Consider the following 16,763-nt stretch of genomic DNA (forward strand, 5'->3'; position numbering starts at 1 on the left):
ACCTCATTCCAATCTACAGCTTCTTCATAAGGGGAAGAGCAGGGGCAGGCACTGGTCTCTTCTCTTTGGTGACCACTGACAGGACCCAAGGGAATGGCCTGAAGTTGTGTCGGGGGAGGATTAGGCTGGATGTTAGAAAAAGGTTCTTCACCCAGAGGGTGGTTGGGCACTAGAACAGGCTCCCCAGGGAAGTGGTCGCAGCACCAGGCCTGCCAGAGTTCAAGGAGCATTTGGGTGATACTCTCAGGCACATGGTGTGACTCTAGTGGAAGGTCCTTGGCAGGGCCAGGAGTTGGACTCGATGGTCCTTGTGGGTCCCTTCCAACTCAGGACAGTGACTCTGTGAAGCACAGCTTGGCTGTCACTGGCGCCCTCGGCGCTCTGCCTTCTGCTCCAGCCAATCGCTTTTGGAAAAGAAACCCACGGAATAGAACGGTGGAAAGCGACGGCAGCTTCCCCTGCCGGGCAGCCGCGTTTCCCTGCCCGAAAGCCACGAGGGGCCCAGCGCTCCCGCACCGGGGCCGGACGGCGGCGGCGGCGGGATCGGCGGTGGCGGCGGGATCGGCGGTGGCGGCGGGATCGGCGGTGGCGGCGGGAGCGGGGACGCGCCGGGCGCGCTCCTGGAGCCGCCCCGCCCCGCTCACCTCCCGGCCCGCCCCGGCCCGCCCCGCCCCTCCCGCCGCTCCCGCCCCTCCCGCCGCTCCCGCCTGGCATCCGCGGCGCCCGGCAGCGCCTCTCCTGCGTGCGCTCCCTTCGCTTGGTACGGCCCACCCCGCCGGGGATCATGGCGATTGATGGTAAGTAGGCCAATAACGGGCTCCTCTCTGTCGCCCCGAAGCGCTCCCCTCCCCCAGCCCCCTCCTCTCCCTCTCCTCCCCCGTGCTCGGGCAGGGGGCGGCTCCGGGGGGAGGGAGCGCTCCCACCGCGGCGGGCGGTGGGGTCGCACCCAGGCGAGTGGTGCCCCAGCCCAGGGGGGCGGCGGAGGCGCCTCCTCTGCCCTCCGTCCCCGTCGGCCCGGCTGCGGGGGCTGCGGTGCAGGGGCTGTTTGATGATGGGGGAGAGGTGCGTGTGGTGCTCCGTCCTCCCGTCCCTGTGCCCAGGAGCCGGGCGGGGGTAAATAAATCCTTGGCACAGTGGCCGGCATCCTTCATCCTCCTCCTCCTCCGCCGCCGTTCCTGCCCCGGTGATGCCGGGCGTGCCAGGACCCGAGGAGGGCGAAGCCATCCACCCCCGTGCCGTGAGCCGCCCTTGCTGTGCCGGGGAGGTGGGGGCGGGCGGTGCAGCCCCCCGGGGTCGGGGTCGGGGTCGGGGCTGTCCCCGCCGCCGGGTCCCGACCGCCGGGGCGACCCGCGCCCGGGCCGTACATGCCGGTGCTGGAGGTGCGCAGCCCTATCCACCCTCCCCACAGGGACTTTGCCAACTGCTTTTAAAACTCCTTGTTCCTCTCCTGGCCCCGGAGTCTGTGAAAACTGAGTCCCCAGGCGAGGGATGCTCCCCGCTCTCCGCTGGTTGCTGGGAGCAAACAGACTGCACAGGAGCTGGTGTCCGCAGATCTTTCTAGTCATCACTTAGAAACAACAACAACAAAGGAGCGAGATGTTCTAGACACTTGTTGGGTTTGTTTGGAGATGATCATCCTCAAAGGCAGGGCTTCTGAGTTTTGCTCTGTAACCTCACCTCTCAATTCTGAGAGTAATTTTGCACCTCGATAAAAATCCTTTAAAAAAACTTTAAAATCCCAGAACTTTATTTCCAGACAGAGAAGATCCTAAGGTATGCAGCTTTCTCGTCTGCAGTGTTTCTTCCTGAAAGCGTCTGTTGTTATAACTTAAAGAATCTCGGAAAACAGTGAGGCGGGGGGAACCAAACTGTTCTCGTTGGTTTCGCATGTGGGATGCTCCTCTGCTGTCAATCCCTGGATTAGTAATTCAGGCCTCTGTCAGGAGAAGTTGCACTGCGGAAGCAAAGCTGTGTATTCACCCTGTCTTGGAAGCTGTGCACACCAGGAGTCTGAGCTGGCCAGCTTTAAGTTGGCTGGGTTCTTTTCTGCTGAAAAGTCCTCTTAATAATATCAAGAAGATAGCAGAAAATTTCTGCTGGGTCTGGATTTTTTACATAACTCGAGCTCAGAAAGAAAAAATACCAGCCCTTCAAAATCTTTGTTTTCTTTATAGGCAGCATGATCCCAGAAATCTGTGAGAATCTGTTAGAACTGAAAATATTCACAGTATGTGAAATTCATGTGTAATATTTTCAGAGGGTTTAGGGTATTACTTCTGAAAAGTTAAAGCAAATAATCATAAATGACTAAAGCAATCCAGCCCTTGAAAAGAATGCAACATTTCTCATTATATCCAGACTTTAGAAGTAGCCTGGCTGTCCTGTGGATACTTACATGAAATAACCAAAATGGGACTTAAGCTCTTGAGAAAATTAGGTGCATAGTTTACAGTCAAAGGTAGAGGTGGGATAAAAAATAAATTTCAGTCATGAAAGTGCTCTGCTGGGTTTTAATTTAGTACTCTTCCTGGAGACAGGAAATGCAATGTATTTTCTGCTGTAGTCCTCCTCTTTGCTGTAGTCCTTTTCTGCTGTAGTCCTCCTCTTGCATCCTCGTCTTTGTTTCCGACTGAATAGCTCATTATCTTGATGTTCTCTCCCTCCTGTTTGTGCAACAGGACCTTGCCTTGACTGTATTGTTTAGCAGTCCTGTGTTCTGGCCAGCAGTGTTTAAAAATATGAGTTCGATTTGGTTGAACACTATCTCTTGAAGTCGGCATCAAACCATTTCTAGATTTCTAGTCTAAACTGTCAAAATACAGAATTTGCATTGTGTGCAAGTAAATTTTAAATGTTTAAGTAAACAGAGAAAATACTTTGCTCAGTTTTAAAGACAGAGTGTTTGTCTAGATTTTATAATTTTTTTTTGTAGAAGCAAGGGAAATAAGCAAGGTTGAAAACTTCTGTTTGAAGAATAAATATAAAAGAATTCCAAACCACTTCAAAGCAGCATATAGATGTGAAGAGTGCACAAAATTAAAGGAGCTCAGGTTGGAATTTGTAAGCTGCTTTTGTCTGTTCTTAAAAATCTGTAAGTATCATTTCCAGTGTCTCTTGGTCAGCATGCCAGATTACAGTGGTTCTAACAGTAAACCCCAAAGCTTTTGTGAAAGTGAGGCTTTTGTATCAAGTGTTAAAGAGAATCAGGGAGCCATTGCCCATGGCCATTGGCCATTACCCTTTTGGTCAGTGTCAGTGTTTTGTTATGCTCATGGACAGACTTCTGAAAGACAAGTATTCGTCATGTCACCAAGTTCAAAGCCCTAATCTAGTGCTTGCAGGAACAATATCTTTTTCTGTAGAAAGTTAATGTCACGTTAAACATATTCCTTTCGGATTTCTTTATAAAGATATCAGGTTACAGTTTGCATAGGTCAGGCTATCTCAGATTTGTGGGGAAACAACAGAGGGCAACACAGCTGGGAAGGTTTTGACTCAGATTAAAGAACTGTATTTGCAGTTATTATTTCTTATTTAAAATAAAATTAGTATTAGCTAGGAGCTCTGTTTTATGATGCAAGGTAATTTATTAATTAATATTTACACTTTTTCACAGGGAAAGATTAAATTAATAAGGATGGTATCAGAACAGGAAGGTGACAAATATAGTAGAGAGTAAGACCAAACTGAAAGCACTTGTAAGACCAGACTGGTAGGCAGTCTGAGATTAAAATGCTCCCCACCTGCAGCTGCCCAGGCCTGGGGTTGGGGAGAAAGTTGAGGAGACACTTCTGAGAACCCTTTAGCGTAACTGTGGTAATGTCCCTCATGACAGTATTAACTTGACTTCTCTATGCTGCTTTTCCTCTTTTGAGCAGTAGGAAAGCTTTGACATCTTAAGAGAGGTCCGGGTGAGGAGCTAGAAATGGAAACCACATTGCATTGCATGGAGGAGGGAAAAGAAATGTGAAAGGTCACAGGTGGGATACTTTATAACCTAAGGCTGAATTGGATATCTTGCATATCCTCTTGAATCTGCTTTTACCAGATTTTTGGGCCATACCTGAACATGCCCTAATGTAGTACAAAAGTTCCTGTTTCTCAAGGAGGGGAATACATCTAGAGATGAACCCTTCCAAACCAAGTTAATTCTTTTTGAATTTAAACTCTTTCCCATGGTTTTCCATTGTGAGGAGTTTAGTGTTAAGAACTAATAAGTAGTATTAATGAGACTAATGAGGTGGCCACATAAAAGGAATCTAGCAGAGAAGAAGGAATTACACCTTGGTGCTGTCATCTAATAACTTGTTGCTGCTGAGACTAATGAACATGGCTTCCCATATTTGTCCCCTCTGATCCTATCAGTTCAGCACTTTCCTTCTTGATGTAGAGGCCAAGGTCCTAGGGTTTTGATTGTTTTGTTTTTCAGTCTCCTGAGTTTCTATGAAGAGTCCTGTTCTCTTTGATGTTTGTGACAGGATTGTCCCCTTCTCTTCCCTCATCTCTCAGCTGTTTGGTTTGGAGCAGGCAACTGCAGCTCTGTGTACTGTGCAGGGATATTTTGGCCAGTGGGCTGTCCTCACTGATGGGGTCTTGATGGGGTCTGTGTTTGTGTTGTATTTGACTGCTGGTGTTTATGAAACATTGAATCCTAAAAGTTTAAAGTTCTCAAAGCTTTCTGTCAATTTTGTCTTAAATTAGCAAGTGAATTTGTAAACAATAGAAGAATGGGGCAGGAAACAAACTGTTTAATTATATAACCCTCATTTCTTTGGGAAACAAAGACAAAAATTACTTAATGAACCTACTTTTTGCTTATGGATACAAAAAGAGAGAGGATTTAAAACAATTATTCATTTAGGTTATGTGAAAACTATGCCTAGTTGCAAATTTCCAGAATCCAGAAAAGGAAACAACAGAGCAATGAGCTGCTTACAGTTAGGTAGGAGTGTCATGAGTGGCTTGTAGGTTGAATGTGGCCCAGGGAACAGTTTTATCTTGACTTCTTAGTTAGCTGGGATACTGAGGTGTCGCTGCATGTACTAGAAGGGTGTAAGATGACGCGGAGATCCTCAGGTTAGTGTTGATCTGAATTGGCAGTAGTGCTTCTGAATCCACGTTGGTGCAGCCAGGGCAGAGGCTGAGCAACAGCATCAGTATTAAATAAAGCCAAAACATAAGAAGATGTATTTTGCACTTCAGGGCAACTTTTAAACACATTTGTCAAATGTGGGGTGGATCCAGTGCCAGGGTGCCAGATTTGATGAGCCACACAGAATCAGTTTAATGCTGTCTTATGCTTATTCACTGTCTGTAGTGGAAACTATTCAGTGAGCCTTGCCTGATATTGTTAGTGTAAGGATGATTCCTTGCATTATTTGCTGATGACAGGAAAACCTTGTGCAAAATCACCTATTTCCCTGGTTGGATTTATCTTACACCATCATCGCTGTGGTGTTGAATCTATTGAAATAAAGGAAGCCATTAGCTCTCTATCATCTTTTTAAAAGAGGGGGCTACCTTTTTTATAAAAAACCCATCTGACCTCTAGTGCTCTACAGACTTTTTGATGAGTTTGCTTTGGGTTTAGATGAAACTAGCATACTTAACATAGGAAGAGTTGATGTGTTCAGAGTGAAATTCTTTTTGATTTCTGTTAATTTTTAATGCTTAGCAATTCTGCAAATTGGAACTCTTGGTGTTCAAGATGAGCTTGCAGGAAAACAAACACACAGTCACCATCTGATTAAAAATGTTTACTTTTGTTGCTGCCCATCAAAATGCAGGAGAACTCTAAGAGAGGAAAGAGTCTTGCTGTCTTCCAGAGAACTTTCAGCTGTTTCAACTGTTAGGCCTTATTTTCTCTTCAACCTAATTCAATTATAATTCTTCCAGCTTTTGTAATGAATAATGCAAGGAACCACAGCTGATACAAATTTTTTCCTCAATATTTTCAGGTTTTGAACTGGGTAAGGTCAAGGGCCTGTGTTGTATGTAGAAGTTGAAGTGAGTTTCAAATCATCAGTTAATCTTTGCACCTCCTAATTTTTGTATATTTAGCTCTTGGAGGTGGGAGATGCTTTCTGAGTGAATCTGTCTCTAGAGTGAGAGGGGGAAACCTTGGGAGGGTTTTATTTTTAAGACAGCAAATGAGTATTGAGTTTGTGAACTAAGAGGTCACATTCTGCAAAAAAGCATAATCTTCAGTGTGGAAAGGGGTAGGTTTGGTGTGACTGACACACATCTTACAAATCTTATTTTTATGTTGTAGGCTAAAATAAGCAGTTTTTCTACTAACTGGAATCTTTGGAAATACAAATTCTTTGTAGTAGTTTCCCTTTGTACCACAAACTTAGTGCATTATCTGAAATATGAGAAATCCAGTTACTGATACTATTCTTGTGAATATGTTTTTCTCCATAGACCATAGAATCCTTTTAAAAATGGAAGTATTTCTCAGCTTACTTTCTGTTTGAAAACTTTGCTCTAGAGCAGTGATTAGTGGTATTAACTAAAAAAATGTGGGAATTGGCTAAAAGTCATACTAATTTTTCATCCCTTTTCTGCTGTCAACTTTTGTTGTTGACATCTTCCTTTTTATTTCCAGAACAGTTGACAACACTGGACATTGTTTGGCAATGCGTATTTAATATTTTTGTCCTTTGCAATGAAGTCCCTTTCATAGCTGCTGGTTTTCTTTCTATTCTTATTAAAAAAAGATTTACAGGTTTTATATTAGGTCAGATTTGAACCATTTATATTGGGTGTTTCTGTGTTAATTATGTTTACTGTATTTCTTCATTTCCACCAGTAAGACTTATCTGAAGAAGTACTTGACTGAGAACCAGAGAAAATAAAGAACTTACTGATCTTGTATTTTTTTAGTGCTAATTCTATTTCAGTTGTCAGAAGAGTAGGGAAAGAGAAGTGTCTGCTCATTACAGGTAGGAAGGAAGGTGAGATAATACTATTTCCATGATGGGAGAGAAGGTCCCAAATAACCTCTCTAACTTGGTCAGCTTACAAAATCTGTGCTGTCTCCATTTCTTTTTGGCTTCTGTATGTCCATGTAGATACTTCCATTTATTTCAGTGTGAGTAAGATTGGATGCAGAATTTCTTTAAGGAACAGGAATAGCTGTGCCAGTCTTGATTAATTGTCATTGATTGCCAATTCAGTGTTCAGTGCTATTGGTTCTGTTGATTACAAATATAATTCAAAAGTAAATGTCTTCCATGAGAAAACTGTTTTAATGTTTGTCACTACTTTTATGGTTGATAACAACAAACAAAATTCTCTTGAGACAGATAGAGGACCTTATCCTTAAGCTAAGAAATTACTAGATAGTGATAATTTTAAATGGTGCTTACAAAAAAGACAGTCTTTATAACAGGCATTTGTATTATAAAACCAGAACACTGATTGGTGACTTTTAAGAACTTCTGGCCTTGAAGATGTCTGCTGCAAATTTAATCTGATACTTATTTCCCTTATTAGTGAGTTAGTGATTAATTGTTCTTTATTCACCTGCTTATGTCCATAATACATTGTGGTTTTTTTCCAGGTTCAAGAGTCTTAATGTACTAAGTCATTCCTCATATGGAAACCATTTGTGTTTTAACTATTTTCTTTGACTTTTTTGCCTTTCTCTGTGTTTTCTGTGGTTCTATTTTTTGTTCTTTGAGATGGTGGGACCAAGAGGAGACTATAACTGTTCAAAACATACAAGATGTTGGCACATAAATAAGTATATAAAGTAGCAAATTTTACTTTTTTTAACTTGCTCTACCTTTCCTAAGAAATTCAGACATTGTTTTCTTTTTAGTTTGCTTTTTGTCTAATTCTAAACATTCAAGTTTAAGCATTCCAATTTTTACATGTGCAACATTATTTGTAGACTAAAATTGTGAAAAGGGTACTAAAGGAATGCAGAGGTGCTTTTACACCATGAGCGAGAATGGGCTAATAAATGTGTGTAACATTTTCAGGACAAACACCAGACTGATGCCAGCCATAGAGTTGCTGTTCCATCGAAGTCTTTTCAGCTTTCTATATTTTGCATTGCAGTTAGCTGTCTGTTCATCTAAAATCAGATTCTTCCTCATATTCAGTTCACGTTATGAGACTGTTTCTCAAGGAGTACATTTGTTGATACATGTAACCCAGAATGCTTTCATTATAGTTGTCTCTTTTAATAACTTTGGAGTATGTTATACGAAACAGCTTAGCATAAGACTGAGTTTCCCGAGTATCTTGTGTTCACAGTGGAAGCATTAGGATTTCCACATGCCTCAGACAAGGTAACAGCAGCAGTGAATTAGGCTTTGTCACATGTATCCCATTTTAAGTTTCAGCACTGTAACACCTCTATTTCATGCATTTACTGCACAGCCTTGTTGTTTCCTTCTTGTTTGACAGTCTGGCACACTCAAGGCAGGTGTCCAGCCCTACCTGTGAGTTGCAGTTTTGACCATGACCGTGTTTGACAGGGTGTCCTGAGCAGGAGGGAAGGAGCTCTGCTGAAATGCACATCCCTTGCCATTGCTGTGCTTGAGCAGCAGCTCCTGCTCTGTAATTTGGCAAGGTGGACTCTCGAGGGCTGTAATGAACACTGTGCCCCTCGCCCTGTTTGTGCAACTCAACCTTGTGCAGTATTGTTGTTCTGCACTGGAATTTCGTGGATTTGCCAAGGGAAAAATTAGTTGTCTAATGTTGAATAAAATGTTAAGTAAACGTTTGTTGAACGTGGTCCAAACTTTTGAAAATGCTAATTAAAATGCAATCCTCAGCAGGAAGGTAATTTATCATATAAAAAGTACATCCCCAAATTACACCTGATGAAAAAGGCTTTTGTGATACAGTGTAATGTTCCACTGCAGCTGCTACCATGAATTTGTTCCTAAACTGAAGAATAATGAATTTTATACTCAGTAGCCTGAATTGTGCCACAGTTTTGACACTGGAACTGAGACTGTAGGACACGTTTATTGAAGGGATGGATTGTACCCTCACTGAGTCTGTGGGTGATGCCATGTAGGGAGCGGGTGGGCAGGGCTGCTGCCTGGCAGGTGCTCAGCAAGATAAAAAGCAGGCTGAAGGAACCTCAGAAACATAACAAGGGCAGGTGAAGTCCAAGCCCATGTAGCACTACAGGCTGGGCAGGAACAGCCCTGCACAAAACAGCCTGAGGGTACTGGTGAACAGCAAATTCACGGACCAGCCAGGTGCCTCTGCCCTGTATCCAGCTGGGATAACCCATCATGAAAGGATGACAACCTGGAGTTTGTGGGCAGAGTGCCGCTACGTTGGGAGGGTACAGAGTACATGGCATGTGATGAGAGGTTTAGGAAATACGTGTGTGTAGTCTGGGGAAACCTGGTGGGAACTCTTACTACAGCTTTTCACTTCATGTGGGGATCTAAGAGATGGAGATGAGTCCTTAAGCTGGGCAGTGAAAGCACACGAGGCAGTGGTGTGAGCTACGCCGAGGACAGGCCTGGCTGGCTGTAAGGAGTGAGTGCTCACAGTGAGGTGGGGACGCCTTCCCTCTTTTCCCCTAGGGAATTGGTGATGCCTGGAGAGGTCATGGAATCTTGGTCGTTGCAGAACTTGGTTGGTTGAGGCCAGAGGAACCTCCTGTAAAACTGGTCCTGGTGCTGCTCTGAGGTCTTTCAGAGCACCAGAAGTCATCCCCAACCTAAGTCACTCTATGAGAATGCCAGTGTTAAATTTCCTACACAATTGTTTTTAGCACCCAGTAGTGAATTTTCAGCTGAAGTCCAAACATAGTAGAACTTTGAATTGTACTAGTTTTGCAAAGACATAACATTTTCATTTAATACAAAATTCAGGAGGTACTTTATCTTCTTTGATGTACATATTTTCATCGCTTTGGTGTAATAGTCATCTTGGCAAATAGTGACTTGGTATGCACAATCTTTGTCTTAAATTGAGAAAATTAAACTTCTTCAGGTGTTTCAGCTGCCTCTGAAAACATCTGGCCATTCTGTTTGTGCTGTATATATGGCCAAACTTCGCGAACGCAGATTTGGGCAGGGCTCTCCCCACGTGGGTGTGCCCTCCCAGCCTGCACAGTGGATGTTTTAGGTGAGGCACAGCGTGCACAGAACTGGCCCCACCGTTTAAGTCCTGAGGTCCATCTGCCACAGCCGAGCGAGCTTGGACAGTGACAGGGAAGTCCTCGGGACTGTCACAGCACCCGGTACTAACTGGGGCTGACCCTGCTGAGCATCCGAGATGTGACGGGATGGGATGGCAGAGAGGCATTGAACTGCCAGGGGATGGTCCCCACTGAGACTCAAACTCAGGTCCTTGGGATTCAGAGTCCAGAGTGCTCTCCATCACACCACGGGACCGCCCTGTTTGTGCTAAATGTTTGATATTTAGGACCACGAGGTGTTTTTTCTTGTTCAAGGAAATTAAAATGTTTTGTTGAGTGTGCGGTTCTAAAATTACTTCATCTTCCATTATTTTTCATTTTATTTCTATTATCTGAAATTATTAAAAGCACTGTGTCCCCAGGTGGGTGTGTTTCTATTCTCAGATTGCATTTTAAACAAAGTATTATGTAGTTTTATATGCAAACTCACTTGAAATTTTAAAATCTTAAATGAGATCCATTCATGGTCAAGATGAAATAGAATTAATAATAACTTGTGTCTAAATCAAACTTAAATTTTAATTAACTGTAAAGTTATGGTGAACTAACACTATGTTAGGATCAATTGCTTAAAAATAATATTTAAACAGTAAGATTTAAGAGGGTCATACCACTGAACATTTGGGATTTGTGGGCTAACCAACACAAAACCAGTCATTGCTGACTGAAGTGCTAAAATAGCAGCTGGCATCTGGCTGTCGTGCAAAATGTTTTCATATTTTCTGTTTAGTTTCTTTCAGTGCCCAGGTTATTCAAAGCTGAGAGAATTTTTGGGAGATGGAAAGACAAAAGCTTGTGTTCATTTCTTAATCTCTGAGTAAAAGCACGGTGTCAATAGTGTATTAGTTCCACAGTTTTGAAGGGCACTGGGGAGAAGATGAGTTCTACCCAGATCAATTGAAGGTAAAATATGTATTTAATGCACTGGTTAATTTAAAACTAAAAAATACTTTCTTTGATACAGTTTTCAAAACATGTAGGTCACTTGATGGATATTTATTTAACAGTTGATTTTCATCCAAAAGCAAAGTTTGGGAAAAAAGTGGTAGACTAATCACCTACTAAATAAGAAATAGCATTCAGCATTTTCTAACAAAATAAAAAGAATAATATCCTTTCTAAATGCATGTGAAATGGTATAAATTTATTATGTAGCCTTGTGGTCAATAAGAAGTCACATATGGATTAGTGTGGAGGCTTTATTTAGTGGAAGACCATCATATTTTAGCATCTAAATGATTGAATAAGGATCTGTTTCTTAAGAAAACAGTAGGTAGCAATGCAGAATCCAAACCTAAAATTAGTATTTTATGATATGATTTCAAGCTGGTTGATTTCACAGAGGGCAGTGAATATCAGTAAAATCTGCTGCTCTCTTCTCTCAGTCCTTTCTAGGTGAGTATTTTTAACTGTCTGGCATCTGTATAATGAAAAAGTCTTTTATTTTTTCCCGGTATTTTTATTATTTCCTCACTGGTGAATTTAAGACTATTGGGGGGAGCAATTCCAGGGAGAAGACCAGGGAGTGACTTTTCAGTCACTATTCTGGTTTCTCGTTTTTACCCTGAAGATGATTGCAATGACTTTAAAGAGGATGGTAATCTTTTCCCTAATTCCTTGTTGTCATAAAAGCAGATTATTTTTTAAATTTAGTTTTTCTTACGTTTTTCTGCATGAAGATGATGTTGTCCAGCTTCTAGAGTGCACTGGGGGAATTATATTGCTGTTATAACTGGCTTTTGAAATGGCGATGACAGTACAAAACTCATGGGATCCTCAGACTTACTGATACTTGATTTCCCATTTGAGAGCATCTTTGAAGCTTGTGTTTTGTATTACTGAATATGAAAAATAGTATGTTGACATTAAATGAGGATTCTTTTTAATTTCACAGACATTTGATTTTGTTCTAGAAGAGTTATGTTTTACTCCATTTCTTTGATTCCTTTTATCCTTTTTTCCCTTCGATATATGCATTTCCTACAGTTATTTCTTTAATTTGAACTACAAATACAGGTATTCTTAAAACTTTTACAACACCATCTGCTAGTGTTACCAGTTAAGAGTTTTTAGTATTAGTTGATACTGTATCAAAGTATGCTTTATTGTATGTCACCATTCATTTATTATGGAATGAAGGAGAGTAATAAGTGCTATATAATGTATTTCCATATTTTTGAAATGGAAAGAATTTTGTTACCTAAAACTTGTTTTTGTGTATTGTGAAGTGTTTGGGGCCCAGTAGTGATAAATGGATATGGAACAGATGCCTCGTGAGTTTTTGGAACTCTTGCTTTGGATTTTCATGAGGTTGCAGAGAACTGGGTAGGAAGACCAAGGCAGTTCCCTTCAATTCTGTATTCATATGAATACAGTCTTTTGTTGTCAAGGGGAAAAGGCTTAGTGGGTGTTGGGGTGTAATTAAGAGAAGCCACAGCTTGATGTATTTTGGAATTTTTAAGGTTTGACCACGGGGCATATAATTCCAAAACATTTTTATTTTAGATATATATTTAAAAGAGTATCACTGTAAACGTATTCAATATGAAGTGATCACAACAAAAAAAGGCAACTCTTCCAGTAGCTTCTATGTACTATTAAAATAATCTCTTCAACATTTTGTCACTGCCCATTCCTCCCTCTGTAAGGCTGAGCAGTATCTTGTTTCCTGCCCCTTCCTTCCCTGGATCACACCTTCCTCTTTGAACATGTTTGACCAAATGTATTCTCCCTCCTTTGTGAATTCCTTCACTGTCCTCACTGGGTATTTTATGAGGTGACATTTTGTTTATGAGCTGTAATGTAACATTAAAATGCTTTTATTAAAATGTAAATGAAAGTTTAGTGTTTCTAGCAACGATTTTATTATTCTTCTGTAAGTATCATAAATTCTGTACACCTGGTTTTTTAATGTAAAAATTCTCTAAAGGAGAAATTCTAGGCAAACTCAGCCTTTGATAACAAGATTTTTTTTTAACCATTGAAGATAATCATAATGTTTTGGCATTATGTTGTGTTACAATTATTTTTGATATTTTGACAGTTCTTCTGCAGCACACTTGTATAGGGTAGTTCCTTCCAAACAGGAAATTATGTTTTATACTTGGGAAACATTAGTGTAGCTTCAGTTAAGATGCTTGCTTTTGTAATTTTTGTAAATTCAATGTAAAGCTCTTCAAACTGTACCAGAGTTAGCAATAGTAAGCCTAAAGTACATTTATTGTTTTCTCCAAAGGATTTAATTTATAAGTGGAAAATTTGTAGAGGCAATATTTTGCATTTTTTTAAATGACATAGTTTTGGAACGTTCCTTTAGACTGTATTTTATTTGTTACTGTTTTCTAATGATTTATTTCTGCCTAGGTGGAGAACGAACTTGTGGTGTACACGAGCTGATCTGCATTAGGAAAGGTAAGCACTGATTTGTGAGAGTGTATTTCTTAGCCTGTGACTAGTACTGGTGAGAAATCTGCTGCCTAATGTTATGATCTTACCTTTTCTGGATCTTTGTGTTGCAGAACCTTTGATGCTGACACTCTCAATAAAAAAAAAAAAGAAAAAGAAGTGAAATTACAAAATAAAATTTTACAAGGAGGATAAATGTGCTTCTCCAATATTCACTGAGTTACATGGAATTTGTTAATGTTGTTCAGCTGTGATGGGTAACCATGAAAACCACAATCTTTGCCTTGTCTAGATATTTGTAGGATGTTTTGATTTTCAGTAGTAATAGAAAGTTGTGAAGATGTTTTAAACAGCTGATGTAATGGACTGGCAATCTCTGCCTCTCAGTTCAGGTGGGATCCTAATAACTCAAACTTCTTTGAAAACAGGTGTGTCAGTAATGAAGCCAGTCATTGACAGAGCAGTAATTGTCAGCTGTGCTCGAGAGGGGACTGTTACAGGCTTAAAGCTGAGCTACAGTGTTTGAAGTTGCAGCTTGACAGAACAGCTCAACTGATACAAAGACGAGCTACGGTTCTGTTTTCTTTCCCTTTTGGCAGCCCTGCACTCCTTCCTGCAGCATGGCTGTTCAATCTCTCTGTCTTCTGATCTGAAAGCTAACCTTAACTAAGAAAAGTAGTTTCTTCAAAGATTAGTTCCTTGGATTGAGTCACAGTTAGGTCAGAAGAGTCTCAGTGCTTTCAAAAGGAAAAGAGTGTGGTGGGAGAGAAGGAGGGCTGCAAGACTCTTTTGACAACAACTGTTAGAATGGCTCAATAGGACTGTCAAATCATATCATACTTAGTGGGAAGAAATTTTGTTTGTCGTATTAGTTTCCGTTGCATTCACTTAGAGATTTTAGTAACATTTTGGGAATTTTTTTGAACATTTATTTGACATCGCCTAACCTCAGAATTAAATTTACAGGTTAAGGTCAAAATAGCTTTAGGGTCACAAGTCATCTTTTCAAAATACCTATTAAAAGAATTACTGAGTGTTGTATGTGGTCTGACAGTACTGTAATTAATAGCATTTCTCTGCTGTTCTAAACTGCGAATCATTTAGATCTTGCTTCTTTTTTTGTTGCTTTAGTCTCATTTTGGAGAATTTTTTTCTTTTAATGTTTTCTTAGGCTTTGGTTTTGCTTTTTAAAAATCATCTTTATTGCTGTCTCTGTTTTCTGTTGATGGATAAGTTGGTACACACAGTGCTCTGTATTCCTTCTGTAACAGGCCCTGTTTTTCTTCCTGAATTGTGGAACTCATTGGAATTTCAAGAAGTCTACTGATAAAATTTCAAAATCTGTTAATCTCGCTAATTCTGATTTATTTTAGGATACTGTAGTGATTTTAAGAAAAACAATTTTTCTGTGTTCTTGGAGGCAGTGCTGTATGGCTTTAATGTTAATTGCTGGGAACTTAAATTGAAAAGATATGCTTTTTTTAAGATTCTAGGTTATATTTGAACATTAGATTCTAAGCTCCATTTGCTATTGATATGATACACGTTTTTTTAAATGTTGCATGGAACCTGTGTTATAGCACTGATGATTATAAATTAGCCTAGGGATAAGTGTGATTAAAAGAGAAATATCCTCTTAGTGCCATTTATACCTAACCTTGTGTTCCTTTTTATTTCATGTGGGTTTCCATGTGTATTCCGCCCTTGTGTGTCCTGGTGCCCAGCCATGTTCTTTGTAGTGCTTGGATTGGGTGGGTTCTTGTCTGTCTTTGCTCCCTACTTGATGTGTACATACAAAGCAGAAGGTGCTTGCCATTGTAATACAAATGTTTTGGTTGTGTAGGGTTTTGGTTATCTTATCTAAGACTTTACATCATCTGTATCATCCAAGATGCTTTTATTGTGTGACCAAGGCCAGGCTCCTAAGGATTGTTTTATTTGCCAGCTGTCCAGGCCTGCCTGTTTGCTTACCAGGATAAGGGTGCAGACTCAACCTCTCTCTCTCTATTGACCTTGTCAGAATAGGGAGGAATTTCCAAACTGAGAATTCCTGACTGCCAGGATTCTGAAGCTGGTCAAATGAGACCTTCCAGCTTTGTCCTTAATGCTATTGAGGACTCCTGTCAAGCTTATACAGGATGTAGCTCACCATCTCTTGGCTATGCCATGAAAGCCAAGCATTTTTTTGGTTGGTGAGCTCACTGTAGAAGTTGGATGGACAAATTAAGTGTTCACAATGACACATGGATAGTCCTTTAGTCCTGTCTGGTGCTGGGCAAGTTTGCAGTGTGCCCATTTCCTTTTCTACTGGTGTCTGTGTGACTGTGGCACCAGGAGAGGACGCTCAGCACTCCTGGCATTCATTCATTCCCTCATTTTCATTGAATATGGTCTGTGAGGCTTTGAGAGCTGGTTGCAGGGTTAGTCAAAATGGTTCTCTGTTTGCCTGAAAGCCCCTGATGCTTTGTGCCAGGGGATGGTGGGTGCTACGGGCTGACTGCCCCATGGCTGTTGCTGGAGTGCCCGTGTGACACCTCTGAAGGAAACATTAGGAGTAAATAGAAAGCATTAGTAACTGGAGTTCTTAGGGACATCCAGTGTACGTTTGTGCTCTGCTTGTCAGTCCATGTTGAGAAGCAACTAGTAGGTTAAACACTCATGCTCCACATTATTTTTCCTGTTCTGAATAGGGAAAAGGGAAGAGTAAGCAAGCATGTGTCTCTTGTGAATAATGCATGGGAAACTTTCTGGTTTCAGGTGATGGAGTGTAATTACAATTTATATGGGGATTATATGACTTGAAGGAACACCTGTTGCTGGTGATTAATTTTTCTTTCTGGTAATCAAAGTAATACATTCTTAAATTGTCATTTTCTTGCCTGCCTGTTCATTTTTTGCTAGAAAATGGGAACTTTGGGGTGTCAAATGGTGAAATGTGGAAAGTGACCAGAAAGGTCTGCAAGGCTATATGTGACCACACCATTTAGCTCCAATAACACAATAAACACTTCTTACCTTCATAAGAAGTCTGTAAAAACAAAACACAATTAAAAAGGAAATGTCTGCTCTAAGACTATTCAGCTGTTAAAATGAAAATAGCTTCAAATGCCATTTTTCTTTTTTTTTCCTCAGGTTAGTCAAATCCATAGAGGTTTTATTATTTACATGTTTTCAAATT

At 40.9% G+C, this 16,763-nt stretch overlaps 1 protein-coding gene across 2 annotated transcripts in view; it reads left to right on the forward strand.

Annotated features, from left to right (window-relative positions):
- Positions 1–720: 720 nt before the first annotated feature.
- Positions 721–16,763, forward strand: part of SYT14 (synaptotagmin 14) — a 90,380-nt gene continuing 74,337 nt past the window's right edge. For both annotated transcript variants that reach the window (XM_071577834.1, XM_071577826.1), the window contains exons 1-2: positions 721–797; positions 13,544–13,591. In XM_071577834.1, coding sequence (XP_071433935.1) covers positions 785–797; positions 13,544–13,591 — 61 coding nt within the window. In that variant the 5' untranslated portion in view covers positions 721–784. The remainder of the gene's footprint in view (positions 798–13,543; positions 13,592–16,763) is intronic.

This window comes from Pithys albifrons, chromosome 2, assembly GCF_047495875.1.
Source record: "Pithys albifrons albifrons isolate INPA30051 chromosome 2, PitAlb_v1, whole genome shotgun sequence".
Classification (NCBI taxonomy): Eukaryota; Metazoa; Chordata; class Aves; order Passeriformes; family Thamnophilidae; genus Pithys; species Pithys albifrons.